General features: G+C 44.5%; 1 protein-coding gene across 1 annotated transcript in view; it reads right to left on the reverse strand.

The window, feature by feature from the left end:
- mtmr11 (myotubularin related protein 11) overlaps positions 1 to 18,799 on the reverse strand; it is a 39,402-nt gene that overhangs the window by 14,300 nt on the left and 6,303 nt on the right. The window contains exons 2-8 of the mRNA XM_083919021.1: positions 13,963 to 14,032; positions 6,826 to 6,962; positions 6,579 to 6,648; positions 5,703 to 5,842; positions 5,156 to 5,240; positions 1,787 to 1,934; positions 1,260 to 1,347 (exon numbers count right to left, since the gene is read on the reverse strand). Of these exons, the coding sequence (XP_083775147.1) occupies positions 1,260 to 1,347; positions 1,787 to 1,934; positions 5,156 to 5,240; positions 5,703 to 5,842; positions 6,579 to 6,648; positions 6,826 to 6,962; positions 13,963 to 14,032 (738 nt within the window). The remainder of the gene's footprint in view (positions 1 to 1,259; positions 1,348 to 1,786; positions 1,935 to 5,155; positions 5,241 to 5,702; positions 5,843 to 6,578; positions 6,649 to 6,825; positions 6,963 to 13,962; positions 14,033 to 18,799) is intronic.

The following is an 18,799-nucleotide window of genomic DNA, read 5'->3' on the forward strand; positions in this document are numbered from 1 at the left end:
TGGAACACCTCCCTAGGGAGGCGCCCAGGGTTCATCCTTACCAGATGATCCTGAACCACCTCAACTGGCTCCTTTCAACACAAAGGAGCAGCGGCTCTACTCCGAGTTCCTCACGGATGCTGAACTTCTCCCCCTCTCTCTAAGGGAGACTCCAGCCCCCCTCCTGAGGAAACACATTTCACACGCTTGTACCTGCGACCTCGTTCTTTCGGTATTTTGATCTCCAGAATATATTTAGTGCTGTGCTTAGTGAGAGTGTTCATTGGTGAACGATGAGTTTAAGGGCACATGAGGTCTTATGGTACCCGGAGTGACCGTGTTAACTGGTGACTGTGAATGCATCCATGGTTGCTCGTATGCTCGTATGTCTGTATTATTCTTACGTAAATGGTCGGCGTGGATAATAAACACAGATGTGTGTGTTTACACAGCCACTTGTTAAAGCGACACACTGGTCTGGCTACTGCAACTGACAATTCACACGGAGCTACAACTTAACATAAACATTGAAGTAGCTCTTGTGGAGAGTGAACTTGCACAACGCTGCAGAGTCCTCCGTGAAGCACCGTTAATGTGTTTAGTCAGCCGCCCTACCTTTATAGCACATTACATCACAACTTTACAAGAATCACATGCTGTACTGTCTGAAGTCCAGGGCCATTACAATTATATTTAAGAAATGTATACAACTTAAATAAACGTGTTTTTATGTATTTAAATCCCTTGACCGAAAATGAACCAGTCTTAAATGAGTGGTGGCAGCTTTAAATCAAAATGGTTCTCAATACTAAGTGCACTCACTGGGATGCGTCCTTCGTAGATGACAATAAACACAGATGAGTGTGTTTACACAGCCACTCTTTAAACCGACACACTGGTCTGGCTACTGACAATTCAGACAACGAAGCTACAACTTAACATAAACTTTGAAGTAGCTCTTGTGGAGAGGGAGCTCGCACAACGCTGCAGAGTCCTCCGTGAAGCACCAGTAATGTTTAGTGAGCAGTCCTACCTTTATAGCACATTACATCACAACTTTACAAGAATCACATGCTGTACTGTCTGAAGTCCAGGACCATTACAATTATATTTAAAAAATGTATATAACTAAAATAAACGTGTTTTTATGTATTAAAATCCCTTGAGTGAAAATAATATTTCAAAGGTCTGAGGCTGTCAACACATTTATTACTGAGCCGGTCTTAAATGAGTGGTGGCTGCTTTAAATCAAAATGGTTCTCGATACTAAGTGCACTCACTGGGATGCGTCCTTCGTTGAAGTGGGCGAAGCTTTTCTTCAGCTCAGTGTCCAGAACCTTCTGTGGAACCACGATGGATCTGGGCAGGCTGACACGAAACAGAGGAAACAGAGGAAACAGAGGAGGCTCGGTTTTATTGGAAGGACAGAAACAGGAGAGTGAGAGCAGCCGTGAAGGACAGGTGAGGTTTTTATGCCTTTAAAATGAAAACACCTTTGACTTTTTCTTTTTTATTACATCAATTGCCTGAACTGAGTGGTGTTCTTTGTGTCTTTTATAGGAGTTTAGCCTTGGTTTTGCCTGACACTGTCGATTTCCTTCATGTTGTGCAAAGCATTGCTTCCCAAACAATATATCTTGTCACTGACTTACAAGCAGATGTATTCACACTTTCTTATAAACAAAAAAAAAGTGTATTGCTGGTAGATTTAAGTTGGCAAAGCATTTCCTAACACAGAGAAGAGGATATCTGTTAAAACTGAAACACCGTAGCACTGTATACCTTTTAACCTCAAGTGTGATTTTACCTGGTGGACATCTCAAAGCGGTCGTTGACTGAGCTGACTCTCCAGCCGGTGGCTCCGCATCTCTCCAGTTCCTGCTCCCAGTCTGAGGCAGACTCGTACCAGTTCATGTGGGCGTTCCTGCGACGGTTGCTAAGAAACTGCTTCATTTCTGGAGGAAGAAAGTGATTCAGACATCTCAATAATGCACAGTCTCTTGTGTCAGAGTGCAAATATATTTTCGACTCTCATGACAAGGCCGAACAGAGCATCATGATGGTACGGTTACTTTGTAATCATATCTTATACGTATAAACACTCAACTCCTTTCCAATGGGAGGGTTCAGGGATGGCAGATCAAAAGGATACAACAGTGAGTTCAGATGTGGTAAACAGCTCGCTTTGTGTATTCTGAGCAGAGCTGATTAGTTGTTGAGGTCATTTGTGCTGAAAGAACGTCTTCTTCAGTGAGTGGATTTGGTATCTCTTAGGACAGTTGGTCAGTGGGTTGGACAAAAGTCATTTATAGATATGACCTTGGACTCTGAGATGGGCACTGTTCCCCTTTTATGACATTTTATAGACCAATGCATTCAGCTACTAAGTAAAGAGATAAAGGGCAGAGGGTTAGGATGCAAATTAAACTTTTAAACTAAATAAAAATGGAAAAATCAGGTCAAATTCAGTCATGTCAAATACTAAAAGTCTTATAAAAATGTGTCCTGGTGATACTCAAGTGAATAAACTGCATGATCATAAATGATTAACAATAACATCTACATCACATGTTGATTACATCATTGATGATTGATTCTTTTGGAAAGTCAAGATGTTAAAGTGACCCCACACCGGACACATTTGACCCCTGGGGCAGAGTTGAACTGTTGGTCATCTAGCACCTTGTGTCGGGGCTGGGGGGGCGGGTGGGGCGTGCATTATTTATCCAACAGCTGACAGTCATCCACAGCCTGGCGTAGCTTTAACATAGCATAATGTATTGTACAGACAGGCTCATGTTACTCTATATGGTCGAGGTGAACAGCCAGTAGGTTGGTTACAGCTGGGTATAAGGTGTGCTTCCACTAGATTCAAGATTCAAGATTCAAGATTCAAGAAGCTTTATTTATCCCGAGGGAAATTATTTTGCAACAGTTTCGATACAAAGGCGGAAAAGGATCAGAGTAACAATAAGCATAAACATAAATCAACTCAAAATAAAGCTAACGTCAGATAAATCAAGCACTATGGTCGAATACCCGCAATGAGGCGGGTCTATCTCGCCGAAACGCACCTAATTTGCATGAGAGTTGCTTGAGTGGCCGTTTGTTGGCCCTGTGGGAGAGCAGGGCCAACCAACGGCCACTCAAACCCCTGAGTGAAGTCTGTTTGCTGATTGGATGTAGCTCTCGGCGGGATGTGACGTGTGGTAGTACAGACGCCGAAACAACCCGGCGAAGTAAAGTAGACACTTAGCCAGTGGTGTAGAAGAACGCAGCACAGAAAATGATCTGTGCGGCCGGGTTGGATTCTGACCTGTGGTTCTTTGCTGCATGCTCCCTCTCTCTCTCTCACTCCCATTTACACACAAACGCCCACAATATTTAAGATGGAGTGTTTACTTTCATGTTACTTGACATTGACGTTGTGAGTCATACGGACCACAACTATTCTGCATTTCTCAAATCCATTCAGAGTGATACGTCACCTTCCCAGTCTCGTACATCCCTCTCTGGCCTGTTTTGTAATGTAAACACGGCGAGTGAACGCCATTTGCAACTTTCCAAGCGGCCACATTGTACCCCGATGGAAACACGCCTATAGAGTCGTACAGTTCTTGGTTTGCCTGTGAGACGAAGTGTGTGTCCTGTTCGCTAAGTTGGATTCCTTCTCCCTGATAGCACACTGTAATATTTAATTAGTGTAGTTTAATCTTTTATAAATGAAGGCTTTTAATCACTGTCAAAATCTGCCCGTGAAAATATATTGAACCTCGCCTTCAAACCACTCAACCACCAAAGATGTCCTCACATCTGGGCGCGGTTTCAAAGGCAGCGTTTTTATTGCATCATCTCACAGGAGAATGTTTCTTATTTTGCCAGACTGAGAGGATGTGAGCATTATAAGTCTTTCTGGTCTGCACAGCAACCGTTATGTTTCCTGTTTAATCTTCTCTCCGGCCTTAAGAGAGTTGTGACATGCTGCGGTGGCACGGAAGACAATAGAAATGGAAACAATAGAAGAAAAAAATAGATGAAACAGAGTTGGAGTCGCGCGTGAATGACAAACAGTGGTTTTCGGGTACATTCTGTCCCTGGAGCAGCGTGTGGGTGGAAATCAAAGTGAGAACAGACTTGACGAAGGCACATCAGGAGGGAACATGTAAGGCTTTAGAAAGCACACATCCAGGCTGATCGTGTGGGCATTTGCTTCTCACTTTCACTGAGCTGTTATTTCTGTGAATATTCATCACAGGGAAACAGACACAGAAGAAAAAACGAATTACAGATTTACTGTTAAATTCTTTGGCTCGTCAAAGCTCAAGCATGTATCAAAGCAGACACACTCATAAAGTGCCCAAATAAGGGCGCACTCCCACTGTGCCTCCGTCCCGTGCCCCGTGCTTTAGGGTCCTTGTCCCCCCCTCCAGGCCCGTTTGTACTCACACTACCTGGGCCTCGGAGAATGCTTCTTGCTGCCTATACGTCATCACGCCGTAACACGTCACACGCATTGATGCCGTCATGGCGATGCGTGGCTTTGTTTCCAAATCTTTCCGTAGACCTCAGAGTTTTTGTGCGTCTTGTCGACTGTTTTTGAATCTTTTCATCGACCAAATCTGCAGTAAACACTCCACCTCCGCATCACACCAACGTGAACCTTTCACCGCCATTGTTTGAAATGTCCGCGCATGGTCCCTCCTTCTTTTTTCTACGTCCCAACAGGCGCACAGAAAATGACCTCAGTACTGCCGTAGGCCTCATGCTCGTACACGTGCGCATGCTCGTGCTCGTACATGTGCAAACGTGCTTTACTAAAGCCCACCTCTCCCAAACGGGCCGTGGCCTCACACTGGTCAAACGAACTGGACTTTGGACAGGACAGTGTGAGTGCGCCCTGACTGTCTACACTTTGAGCTTTGTGTAAGGGGGTCCACACATACACTAAACATACTTTTGACGGTCCAGTCCAGCTTCATTATCATGAGTCTAGTACAAATCAAAGCAAAAGCATGAGAACTAAAATAATATGTGAGCTACATTGAAGCATCTCTGTATATACTTGGGGACTCAACACAGCTGTAGGATGATAGACAGACTGATGAGGAATTGTACCAGTGCCAGGGAGGGGATAGATGGTTATACGTCATGAGCATGTATACATTAATCGACTCACCTACACTCCCGAGTGCAGCGTTCTGGAAAGATAAAACTGAGCCGGGTTTAGGGGGCTGGTAGGTCTTGGCGATGGTGTAGGTTATCTGAGGAGGGAAACCACAGTGAGCCCATCAACATGACAAAGGTCATCAGCTTTCAACATTAATGCCCTGCAGACTCAGATCATTGGTGAACGGTACAGATCAACTTCTCTACGCAGAAGTCTTCAGGCTTTTAAAACAACTGAGGGTACAGTATGACAGTAACCAGAGCCGTGAGACACACACACACACCAACCCCAGCGCAGAGAAGAATTTGGAAATGTGCAGGCGTAAAACAGGGTACACTGAAATATACACATTAGAAAGAGCGAAAAATGTTCTTGAGTTAAAAGCAGCAAAACAAAAACTGCAGGAATAACATAAAACAAATCTATTAAAAAGTGTTTTTAAAGGGTTGTCTGCAAATTCCTGTGTTCACAGGTTCAGCATTGAAGCCGGTGTAAGATCTGATCCTGCTTTAGTTGAGATCACTACATTCCTGTTTATCCAGAGATGCTCACACACCTCTATGACTTGTGCGTCAGGAGTGAGGCGGTCAAACAGGAAGCAGATGACTCGCAGGTCCCTACAGTAGAGCACAAGCTCCTCTGGGGTGAACTTCAGTGAGGAGTTTGGGGTCACCAGCTTGGTCCTGTTTGGGCCGACTGCAGCAGAGCAGGAGGAGGAGGAGAGGAGCTTAATTAAACATTAAACAGACAAATGGGACCAGAGCCACAGAACCCCAGAGTACAGGTTACATCACACTTACAGTACGTAGATTAGATTTATAGTATGTAGATTAGACTTATAGTATGTAGATTAGACTTATAGTATGTAGATTAGACGTATAGTACGTAGATTAGACTTATAGTACGTAGATTAGACTTATAGTACGTAGGCGTCACTGAAAATAACTTCACACAGGATCCAAAAACCGGGGATAGGGCTGTTACTGTATGCCACTTTATAAGATTCACATCAATCAGACCTCATTTCTTATATTATTTATGGTCAGCATTTCTCTAAAATAGCCAATATATACATTCAGTACTGGAGGAGTCCACCACCACCTTAGCTTTGGTGTTAATACTTGGTGTTACTACGGTAACCATGGGTGTACTTAACTTTAAGCCCTTTTTGGATTAAACCAGTATAATAATAATGTAAGCAATGAGTCGGAAGTTATACCAAATGACAATTATAACAAATATAAGTACTAATAAAATAAACACCTGCAACTGTTAGCTGATGCAATAACAGTGTCACAGCAAAAGGCTTGATATACAGTATACTAGTCTGTGAATGGACACAAACAGCATATCACATAAAAGTAATATTTGTCTATAAATCATCATGTCAATATTCTTACTGGTTGTGATGTGAGTGAAAAGTTTTACTTACCAACCACAACCTTCTCTATGGACGCCAACGCCACATCATGATCTCCTAAAAGCACTGGATCTGCATTATCCTGCATCGTGAATGTTATTTAAAGAAAGAAATACACATATTACTGTAACAAAAAACATGTTTTTGCATTATGTATGTATGTTCCTAATGTATTCCACAGTGTAATCCTTTAAACATACTCAAACAAAGAGTATGAGTACGAGTATTGTAATCAGTAGAGCTGTTCAGAAGCACTCACATCCGGTTTGGGGCTGTCTTGGGGCACGAAGGCCACTCTGAAGTGAGTACAGAAGAGGGTCCCAGACACCCAGCCTCTTCCTTCCCTGGCAGTCAACTTCTTTCTCACCATGACAGCTCTCTGAAGTACACACTCACCTACAGGGAACACAAGAGAGATGTAGTGCAGAGGTTACAGGATAGAATTTATGGGTAATGTAGTTTTGTACGTGTGATAAAATTGCATAACTGTGTGAATGGGGGGGGGGGTCTAAAGGATTCATAACAGGAAGTTTACAGACAGAGAAACAGCGGTGTGGAAGAGTGAGCTACTGGAAGCGGGTGTAACGAACACGGTTAAACAAAAAGATGGAGTTATTGCTTATTGTTAAAGGCCTCAGGTCATGGAGGACGGACAGGGAGGAGCAGGAAGAACAACAAAATATTCCATCTCATGGCTGACAGTAGCACCGTTCTGAATGACATTACACTAGTTTGGTTTGCTCAATGTACATGGACGTACAGTATGCATGAATTCATTAATACACATTGTAGTAGTGTGTCTGACATACTTACAGTACAACTCTGCAGTGGCTATGTAAACTGCATGTAGATGCTGTAGCTATAAAATGAAGGATGATTCTAAGGCCACATGGCATAAAAAAAATAAAATGGCCACTAATAATAATAATCTGAGAACTACAGAATAAGCGAAGGCGGCTCAGGAGGTAGAGGAAGTTGTCCAATGATTGCAGGGTCAGAGGTTTGATTCCCGGCTCCTCTTATACACGCGTCAAAGTGTTCTTGGGACACTGAACTAGCTCCCGGAGGTTGACTCAATGTGTGAGTATGTGAGTGAATAGTGAATGAAAGGTTACATTGTAAGGACTTAAAGCGCTATTAAATATATGTAGTATATATATAGCGCTTGTCCCTATCGGGGTCGCGTGGGGGCTGGAGCCGATCCCAGCTGACATCGGGCGTGAGGCGGGGTCCACCCTGGACAGGACGCCAGTCTATCGCAGGACACATAGAGACGAACAGAGACAGACAACCATTCACACCTACGGGTGATTTAGAGTCATCAATGAACCCAACACCTGCACGTCTTTGGACTGTGGGAGGAAACCGGAGAACCCGGAGAAAACCCACGCAGACACGGGGAGAACATGTAAACCACACAGAAGGGCCCCAGCCGGGATTCAAACCAGGAACCCTCTTGCTGTGAAGCAACAGTGCTAACCACCACACCAAGTTCGTTTAATTCTCTTTTAGTTGTTTTTTGTAGGAGTGAATCATCTTCTCAAACTTAATAATAAAGGATCTCTGATAAGTTTCAGTTTCGTTTTCCCCCCATTAGGAGTGGAGCCTCTTCCCAAACAATTTAACAAACGATCTTTGAACAAGTGAATCTCCAACGCTGTCGGAGTTTTCTGAGAATAGTAAACACGCAACCATGTAGAGACAGAATTTACATGCTGTTGTGTAAATAAGATCAATAACATAAGGCTGTTTAGTTTGTTTACTAAAATGACAGAGCTGTTCTGTAGGAAAGGGACTCTTAAATGACACTATTCAGAAAATACAATTTAAGGACTTGACTTTAAAGGGGGGAGGGCGTTGGTGGGGTGCCTCTGACACTGGAGACCGTTTACCAAAGGTCAATGAGAGCGCAGCAAATAGTGGGTTTATTCAGGGTCAGGTGTAGGAAGGGTTGATGTTGTCACTTGAATGTTACTAGAAATGACATGAAATCTCTACATCTACATTTCCAATAATGTCTATATAGAAAACAGGTTAAATAATATTTGATATGCTGAAATATGCACTTTATGTGTGCAGGAGTTTATTAGTAATCTGCTGATGTTGTTGAGAAAGTGATGGTTGATGAATCATCTGAAATTCCAGGACAAAAGCTTCCAAAAACAAACTATTCACCCAGAAAATTCTTACACACAAACACAGATGTGCAGAAACACTTTCAAAGGGAAACAAAGGAGCACACACACACACACACACACACACACACACACACCCCGGTGAGACAGCACATTTCTAACAGTCTCCCACAGGAATACAAAGCCTTTGCCAGCTAGACTGTGGGGTTTCCATGGCAACAGGGTCCAGGATAGGGTAAACGTAGAGAAAATGGCCTTTTTGTCCGCGACAAGAGGAGTGTTTGGCCGGACACAGCACGCGGCAAGGCAAATGTTTTCATATTCACTCAAAAGACCGTGAAAAAGACGAGGAAAGATTTCCAGAGAAGTGGAAAAACATTCGAGGAAACACCAAATTCCTTCAGTGCACATGTGGAAGGAACCAGAAGCACGGCACTTAAACTGAAAATGACAGTGGAGCAGTTGGGCCGAGGCCAGTCTCTGCAGCTTTGTTTGATGGGGATCCCAACGCACAAACAGGAAGCAGCCACATGAAGCGCTTGTTTATGCAGTGAGAGGAAGAGGAGCCTTTGCTTCCAACACCATAATTTGCCGATTGCACAAGAGGAGTTTAAATCTCAGGGTGTGCTCTGAGATCATGCCGGAGCCGTTCAGCCTCCAAAACCCCCGATGAAAACCTGAGGCTCGACTCATCAATTAAACCCAACAGAGATTTGAGTTGCACTGAACACACGTCAACTATTGTCGGGAGCTTGTCTTTCAAAAAGGGGCCAATCTGTGGCTTTCCGTGCCTCGTTTTAATGTCTCCCCGGGGTGCAACAGAGCTGGAAACATTCCTGTAGTCTGAAGATCTGTGAGCCAAGGGGGGAGGAGAAGGGAATAGGACGACAAGGGAGCAGAGGTTTCTGGGCCTATTTACACTCTTTGGTGAGATTAAAGACGTTAGTGTGAGCAGGTGGTTCAGCCCAGGATGAGTCAGCTGTGAGGTGTTTTATAAGACTGTTGTCCTTGAATCAAATTAAATCTTTTATGTGCTTCCTGGAGAGCTGAGTGTAACGGTGCATCCCGCCCGAGTGCCGTATTAATGCACTTGTATCTTCTTTAACATCGATTAAAACCAGGTGATCTAATCTTTTACACTACAGGCATGTGTGCCATCTGTGACCCTGTGCGTGTCACTAATGTTTGTGAGTAAAACAGTGGCAGAAAGGTAAGAAAAGAAACAGAAGAAGAGTTGAACGTGTCATACGGCAGAATACATGTTCCCGTGTTTGCTGTAGATTCTTCAGTGCCAGCGGCAGCCTCACAGATGGCAGTTACGTCAACCTCTGACAGCGTTACAGGCTCAGGTCGGCAAAATCAAATGTTGGGCTGGAGTTTTGACCAACCGAGGAGCAAAAGGGCGAAACTAACGAGACACTTTACGTGGAATAAAAGCTGCATTACTTAGTTTTATGACAGTGAAACCCTGCAGTTACTGGTATTTTTGTATCTGGGTTTGAATGGTAAGGTGCCACATGCCACCGCAATTTAGGAAATCTTTTCAATTCCAATCCTGAGAGAGCGCTGATGTGTGCTTGGGCATGAGTAAAGGAGGCTTCTGTTGATGTTGTGGTCTCTGACTTGGATGTGAGTTTAGAGCGACCTGAAGAATCAGCGTGGGAAAATCCAGCCGAGAGAGATCTGAACCACATGCTCCTTTATATTTGTTTTCATCCACATTTGTCCTCATTTACAGCGAGGATGCACGCAGAGTGAAAGGTTTCTGCCCTCCTCGACCCGCTGGGAGGGCGAGGAAAGAAGATGAAGATAGGTTACGTTGGGTAAATCTAGGGGATACGGTTGTTTGGTCAAAACTAGCAGTTGATGTGGATCATTTCGGTATGGGAAAAGTCCTGCCCTGAGTCAGTCTACCCTGTAATTTGACACAGTACCAAAAACCACCAGCCCTCATGATGCAACATGCACAAACTCTGACAGCAGCTTCAAAATGACGGCAGAGTTCGGTCACCTTTAATGCAATACAACAAGAGCAAAACATGTCTCATGTCAAGACAGATGTGCGTCCTCCACAGAGCTGGGTCTGTCTGACGTTCCTGTCTGTTATAGTGAAGGTTTTCAACGCCACCGTACTCTACGGGGGAATTGTTGAGTCTCTGTTGGGTCGATACCTACTCTGTAAAGTGTCCTTAGATAACTTTGGTTATGATTTGGCACTGTAAATAAAATTCAATTGAATTTAATTGAATGTAATGTGCTCCGTCACAACGGGGTAACACTGTAGCCACAAGCCAGCTGACACAACAGTATTCATTAAAGTTAGCAAATATATATTTATATGAATATGAACTGATCATCAGAAATATAAATCTCTCTTTTGTCCCGTCGTGGACGTCCAACCTGGAAAACATCCCTTCAGTCACACAAATAAAGAGAATTTAAAACCTTTTTCCAATACCAGGATCGAAACCCGAACGGAAGTATATAAATATAGATGCTTTGGTCTCTTGTCCATCAGTCAGCGAGGTATAAAGCGGATTGGCAGCCCTTTAATCCCACAGTAACATAAGACTGTGGGGAAAGGGGATTGTGAAGTGGGTCTGAAGGGGGTCCTGGACTCTTGGCATTGTGTGTGAATGGACAGTATACCCCCTCCCCCACTCACAGCATTGAAAAGGTACATGATCCACCTATGGCTGCCGGAGCTGTCCTGACCCGTTTGCCCTCCCGCGGGCCGGCTCGGTTTCTGCGGTCCTGTGTCCCGGTGTCACATGAGAACACCGTGGACACCGAGCACTGCCCGTTAACTGGGAGAACGGGACATCTGCTGCGAGCATACTTCTGATTTTGTGATTCCTATGGTGGCTCTCAACTCGTCAGCGGGTCGAGCTTGGGACACGCACTCGTTCTACTTTGTTACTCCACCATTCGACGACAGCGCCACTTATATACAGTTTTTACGCAGGGTGGACAAGCGGTCCGTCCTTTTGCAGCGTATGAGAAAGAGAGAAAGGGAGGGAGAGAGAGAGAGAGAGTCCACAGGTGCAATGTGATCCCTTTCACTCGGTGGGGTAACGCTGACTCGCGGCTCCTTTGTGTCTGAAAGTGAACTTGTTCTCACAAATTGTCTCAACACTTACTCTGCAGAGTGTGCAAAGGATAGATTTCTCTGACGGAAATCTGGGTCGGTTTGGGAAAAAGGTGCAAAATGAAATCAAATGCCTTATTTAGGACGGACTAACAGTGAGTCGTTTTAGCTCATAGAGGAGCTGATGTGGGTCTCAGTGGTAAAACAGAAAAAAAGTGAAATAACGGTGCTGCCAATGCACATGTTTCTCCTTCTTCTCCGTCTTTTAATATAAGACAGGTTCTCGTGCACAGCTGCGTTTCTAATCTGTCTGGAATGAAGGTGGAGACAAAGAAGAAAGAGGGCAGTAAGGGAAAAGTAAGGTGGTGTTGGAGATGGAGGTGACGTTGAAAGCCAGCAGGGGAAAATATGTGAGGTAAAGACAGTTGACATTTCACGGTGAAGCGTTAACAGCTAAGAATAGGATCTCTGTGTGTTTTGTCGTGGACCAGCCGAGCCTGGAAAGTATTTGATCATAACACACTGCTGGAAAACAAATCAGGCTGACGAAGTGAGTCAAAATAAGGAAGGAAGTGTGTGTGTGTGTGTGTGTGTTTGTAAAGAAATATGTGTGTGTGTGTTTGTAAAGAAATATGTGTGTGTGCACTGTATGATTGTGTGTGAAAGGTCAGGAGATCCTAAAGGAAACTGAGGCAAAAGAAAAACTACAAAAATGAGAAATAAAACACAACAAAGATGAAGGCTAAAATATGTGACTGAGTCATGAGATGGTGGGCTGAGACCGAAACGCCAAGGACGCATCTCTCTACCTCATGAACTCCTGTAACAAGCCCACACACTCCTTTATTTGTATCTGCTCTGGTGAAGAGTGCTGTGAGTAACTGCTGATATGCAGCGTTTGGAGATAAGCCTGGTCCTCTGGTCTGCTGCCATCCTTAAGAAAAGCTCCTGCGGGTTGTTGCTGACACAAGAATCGGAGCAGGGCAGGGCTGGGGAAAGAGCTGTGATCGCAGCAACAGAGGTTTTCTGTGGTCCTGGACCTGCACCATCCAGAGATTATCACTCGGGTTTAGGGGCTCAACCTCTGGCTAAACTCGCCTTATGTTGTCCAGGCAGCTGCGTCTCAATTCAAGGAGGAACCTGTAGTGCTGGGAAATATATACTGATTTTAATGATATCATGATATGGGACTAGACAGATTCTGCAATACAGCAGCAGGATTTTTTCATCCTCCTTGCATGTGTTAGGTTAATTGATGACTCTAAATTGCCAGATTTGTCTGTGTAAATCATAAATAAGTCATTGAGTGTGGTCTTTACCTACTCTGTAAAGTGTCCTGAGATTGCTTTTGTTATGTTTTGGCACTGTAAATAAAATTTAGTCCCCGTTTATGTGTTCAGATTAGCTTTTCCACCACAGATGATTCCCCATCCCAAAGGGCAAAGCGCCTGCTGGGACATTCTTGGTCAGGGTGTGGCTACAAGAGCAGTATAGAAAACTCAAACCACGGAGAACAATGAATGCAGCAGCACTTTTCTGCCTCGATGTTATAAAGTGTAGATATTTCAGCTGATCCTGGAGCAGCAAGGCACTTCTCTATTGACGCTGTGAGCTGTTAAATTATTTCGTATCCTTGTGATTGACTGGCTGTTTATTGAATCTTCATTGGTTTGCTCAAAATATGTGGATTTGTCAAACGTGGAAGACGTGTGGGGCGGCACGGTGGTGTGGTGGTTAGCACTGTCTCCTTACAGCAAGAGGGTTGCTGGTTTGAATCCCGGCTGGGGCCCTTCTGTGTGGAGTTTGCATGTTGTCCCTGTGTCTGCGTGGGTTTTCTCCGGGTTCTCCGGTTTCCTCCCACAGTCCAAAGACGTGCAGGTGTTCGGTTCATTGATGACTCTAAATCACCCGTAGGTGTGAATGGTTGTCTGTCTCTGTGCGTCTCTATGTGCCCTGTGATAGACTGGCGTCCTGTCTAGGGTGGACCCCGCCTCACGACGGATGTCAGCTGGGATTGACTCCAGCTCCAGTCCCCCCCCCCACCCGCAATAGGGACAAGCAGTTGAAGATGGATGGATGGAAGACGTGTGGATTTGTCAAAAGCGGAAGTTTAAGAAGGTAAAAAGATTTCTACAGACCCCCTAAACACTGACTCATCGAAACACAGTCTTACCTGGCAGGCAGCGTAACCCAAACACATCCCGACTCCTAGCGTTCAGCCCACTCTGACTCAGCATCCTCTCCTGTGAGACAAACAGAGCAGATTATGAGCGTCATTTCATTCTGCTTGCTCTGAAAGTGACTGTAACACACAGTCGTCCTGTGCTTAAGAAGAATAGTTTGACATTTTGGGAACTTGCTAACATCATCATGTAATGTGAGTTCCATGATGAGATCGCTCTTTATGCTAAGCTGGTTGTAGCCTATAAACAGACATGAGAGTGGAACGGACAAATGTTTCTAACCCATGTCCACAGACACTTGTCCATCGACCGAACACACTAAACCAGGGGTGTCAAACTCAGGCCCGTGGTCCAAATCTGGCCCGCGGTTTAATTATATTTGACCCGCAAGATCATATCAAGGTTGTCTGAGAGCTGGCCCACGAGTATAAAGCACATACACGTCTACTTTTCTGTTGACAAACATGAGCATCCATGCTACCAGTCTCTGCAGACACACTGAATCCACCCCTCCCCAAAAACGACCCAAAGAAAGATGGAGGACAGGAGCTTTCAGCAGATGATCTGTGTGTGAAGGTAAAGAGCTGTTTGTCACCGTGGCTGTAACCAAAGAATCAAACAGAAGAAACACCACGACAAGAACAAGGAGCTGCACTGGAAAGGTTCAACGTTACACATCTGGAGAGAAGGGACCTCTTTTTTTTTTTTTTTTAGTAAAGAAAGATGAAAACACCACAAAAACGTGACAAAATGACTAAAACAGATGCAAAACACCACAAAAAGATGACGAAACGACTAAAAACAGACGCAAAACACCACAAAAACATGACAAAACGACTAAAAACAGACACAAAACACCAGAAAAGATGACAAAACTAATAAAAACAGACGCAAAACACCACAAAAAGATGACAAAACTACTAAAAACAGACGCAAAACACCACAAAAAGATGACAAAACTACTAAAAACAGACGCAAAACACCACAAAAACATGACAAAACGACTAAAAACAGACGCAAAACACCACAAAAACATGACAAAACGACTAAAAACAGATGAAAACACCACAAAAAAGTGAAGAAACGACTAAAAACAGATGAAAACACTTTAAAAACATGACAAAACGACTAAAAACAGATGAAAACGACCCAAAAACGCCCCAAAGAAAGATGGAGGACAGGAGCTTTCAGCAGATGATCTGTGTCTGAAGGTAAAGAGCTGTTTGTCACCGTGGCTGTGACCAAAGAATCAAACAGAAGAAACACCACGACAAGAACAAGGAGCTGCACTGGAAAGGTCCAACGTTACACATCTGGAGAGAAGGAACACATGCATATTTGCAGTATATACATATATTTTTTTTTAGTAAATATGGAGTTTGGCCCTCAACTTTGTCGGAGTTTTTAAATGTGGCCCACTGTGAATTGGAGTTTGACGCCCCTTCACTAAACCGACGGACAGAGCCACATGTCGGCTCCGGCCTTTGTATATATGGCCTGGTCTTTTTGACTGTATTTAGTTACTGTGTTTGCTTCTTTCATCATAGTCGGGGTTTGTCTAAATGGACTCATTTTCACAGAGAAAGAAACAAAGCCGACCGCACGACACAATGCTCCGTGATTTAGTTTCCATTTTGCTTGTTTGTTCCAGTTTCCTCTAGAACAGCCATGAAGTCTCGCGTACTTGAGTCTACGAGCAAGAATCCAACCCCGCAGAGCCACAGAGGTTTCTATAATCAGGCGGAGCGCTCACTGGCACATATGCTTCCACTTAACTTTGCTACTAACCCCCCCTTGTGAAGGCCACTTACATTTATCTGCTTCAAATCCCATAATACACCAAAACCCCTGCAATGTGAGAGCACGGTGTGATTACACAGGTGGAGAAGGAGCTTTGTAGTAGCTACAGAAATAGAGTTATGCTCTCGAGTCGACGTCCAAGAGAACTATACATTGTAGAGCGCCAAAAAGTCTTTCTCAGCAATTCTGCCTCGAGTTCTGCACGCGATGAGACTATTACTCACTGTTTCATTTACATCACACAGTACTGGAGTCAGCAAAGATGTGTGCATAGGAACAATGAATGTACTCAGTGGCCAGTGTTATGCTAACAATCCTGCAGTGTGTGTGTGTGTGTGTGTGTGTGTGTGTGTGTGTGTGTTTGCAGTCTGCTCGTGAAAACCTGAGACTGAGCTTGACCCCCCCCCCCCCATAAAAAAAAAAAAAACATTGAACAAAGAGAACCTTTGCTCCTTGGAAAGGTAGTAAAATCACACATATTCATGTCTGGTTGTTTTCTTTGTGTGTGAGAGAGTTAAACACAAACACAGATTGTGCAGTTTGCTACTGATGGTGTTATCTTGACGCTGTAAAAATGTGCTACGCAAACGCTTTCCACGTTTAAAAAAAGAGCAGTAGAATACTTTGTAATCATCTAAAAAGAAAGAAACAAAAACCTCATTAATGGTGAATGGACTTGTACTTATAAAGCACCTTTCTAGTCTTCTGACTACTCAAGGCGCTTTCACCGTGTTTGTCACATTCACCCGTTCACACAGACATTCACACTGATGGCAGTGGACATCTACAGACCATCTAATCTAACCATTCACACCATATTCACACACCCCTGCGCAGCACGGGGAGCAATTCGGGGTTCAGTGTCTTGCCCAAGGACACTTCGACATATGGACCGGGGGAGTTGGGGATCGAACCGCCAATCTCTCGAGTGGAGGACGATCCACTCTCAATCAATCCATAAATGAGCACTTAGAAATGTTGTATAGGCAAGTTCCCTCTTTTGCAAAGTCTCGCTATAAAACGGTTCTTTACTGCCAACGCTGACGTCTGTAATAGAACGACACGTATCGGTGCAAAGCGCGGAGTGTTCCCTGGCATATATGTCAAACATGCTCATACTTCCAACTATTTTACAGACCAAACTGAAAGGCTGAAAGCTCTGTTAGCAAAAACCGCTGGAGAAAAACACGGCTTCTTTTGATTATACAGCGGGACATTACAGATTTAGTTTCTGCTTGCCAGAGCATTGTTCTTTTCACCCATCTGGCTTTATAATGTCTTCTGCTCTCCCTCAGTCTCTCCGTCAACACCCACAGAAAACCTGCAGCTGGATTCCTGGTCCCCTTTTAAGGACATCAGAAGCGTTTCGGATCTTGTTTAATAAGGCTGCTGTCTCAGATCTGTCCTCTGAAGCGCGGGCCTCAGGGTCTGTGAGGCACGTGAACACACCAGATAAAACCGCAGCACACAAGGTGAACTACTGCTGACAATCAGCTGCAGACCGGGCTACGCACATAACGTGATAAAGGTGATATGAGTGGAGCTCTGTCAGTTAAACTAGGGGGAAAAAAGACTTGTGGATGCAATAACTCAAGTCAAGTCAAGTCAAGTCAAGTCAGTTTTATTGTCAAAAATTGCAATATGTATGACATACAAATGCAAAAAATGAAATTACAGTCCTCTCAGACCCAGTGCAATCAGAATATACATACAACATAATAAAAATAATAAAAATATACAAGGAGTGAAAAATATACAAAGAGTAAAAAATGTAAAGTGGCAGTGGATTGTAAAGTGAATAGATAATAATAATAATAAATAGACAGTAACAGTGCAATGACATTTGTTGAACAAAGATAAGGAAAATGGGAATGAGATGAGCTCAAAAAACACATTTTTAGGGCTGTTTAAGCTGACATTTCACTTTTGCTTAAATTGTGTGACTCCGGCGTCTCCACTCTATCGCTCTCCTTTCAGCTTTCTCCCCCACGCTGCCTCTCTGACCCACTTCTGCCCTCCCCTGCTCCCTCCCTCACTCCTCAGGGACGGCAGCCAAGGCTTCTTGCAGTTTCCATTGCTCATGGCTTCCCTTTGCTACTGCGGCCAGACTTCTGCAGTGCGCTCGTCCCTGGGTCTGGAAGATACTTCTCCTCTCCTTAAACAACAGGACAAACTCATGAGGAAAGCGAACAAATGGGAATTTTTGGGGGGAAACTTGAGGAACAGTATTCTCCTGCTGCGTCCTTATCTCTAAAATCAGTCACAAAATCTTATCAGACCTGGGGAAACAATGCGATTAAATAACGAGGCTCGTCTCACTCCAGTTCTGTTTCCAGTTCTCAGAGGGGGATGTGGCTCTGGACTGACCCCGACACCTCTTTTGACAAAAATCTGAACCAACAAGCAGAGCTGCATTCAAACCGTCTACGGGCGCACTCACACTGTCCTTCCGCACCGGGCCAAAACAGGTTTTTCGGGTCAAGCCTAGTGCGTTTGACCAGTGTGAGTGCAACCGCTGCGCCCATAACTGCGGCCAGCTGGCCGTCCACGGCCCGTCTGAGAGAGGTGGGCTTTTGTAGAGCGCGTTTGCACATGTACGAGCACGAGCGTGCGCACGTGTACGAGCACGAGGCCAATAGTGGCGATGACATCATCAATGCGTGTGACGTGTTACGACGTGATGACGTATAGGCTGGCAAGAAGCATTGGCCGAGGCCCAGGTAGTGTGAGTACAAACGGGCTGGCAAGCGGGGGGAGAGGGAGGGGGGGGACAAGTACCCTAAAGCCCGGGGGGCAGTGTGGAAGGACAGTGTGAGTGCGCCCTAAAGCAGAGGTGTCAAAGTGATCCAGTATAAAGGGCCGCTGTGGCTGCAGGTTTTCATTCAAACCAAGCAAGAACACACCTGATCCAACAAGTCAACTGTATAAAGACGATTCAGGTGACTGCATGACTCAGGTGTGTTTTCGCTCTGTTGGAATGAAAACCTGCAGCCACAGCGGCCCTTTATACTGGACCACTTGACACCC

This window comes from Echiichthys vipera (assembly GCF_963691815.1).
Source record: "Echiichthys vipera genome assembly, chromosome: 8".
NCBI classification, from domain to species: Eukaryota; Metazoa; Chordata; class Actinopteri; order Perciformes; family Trachinidae; genus Echiichthys; species Echiichthys vipera.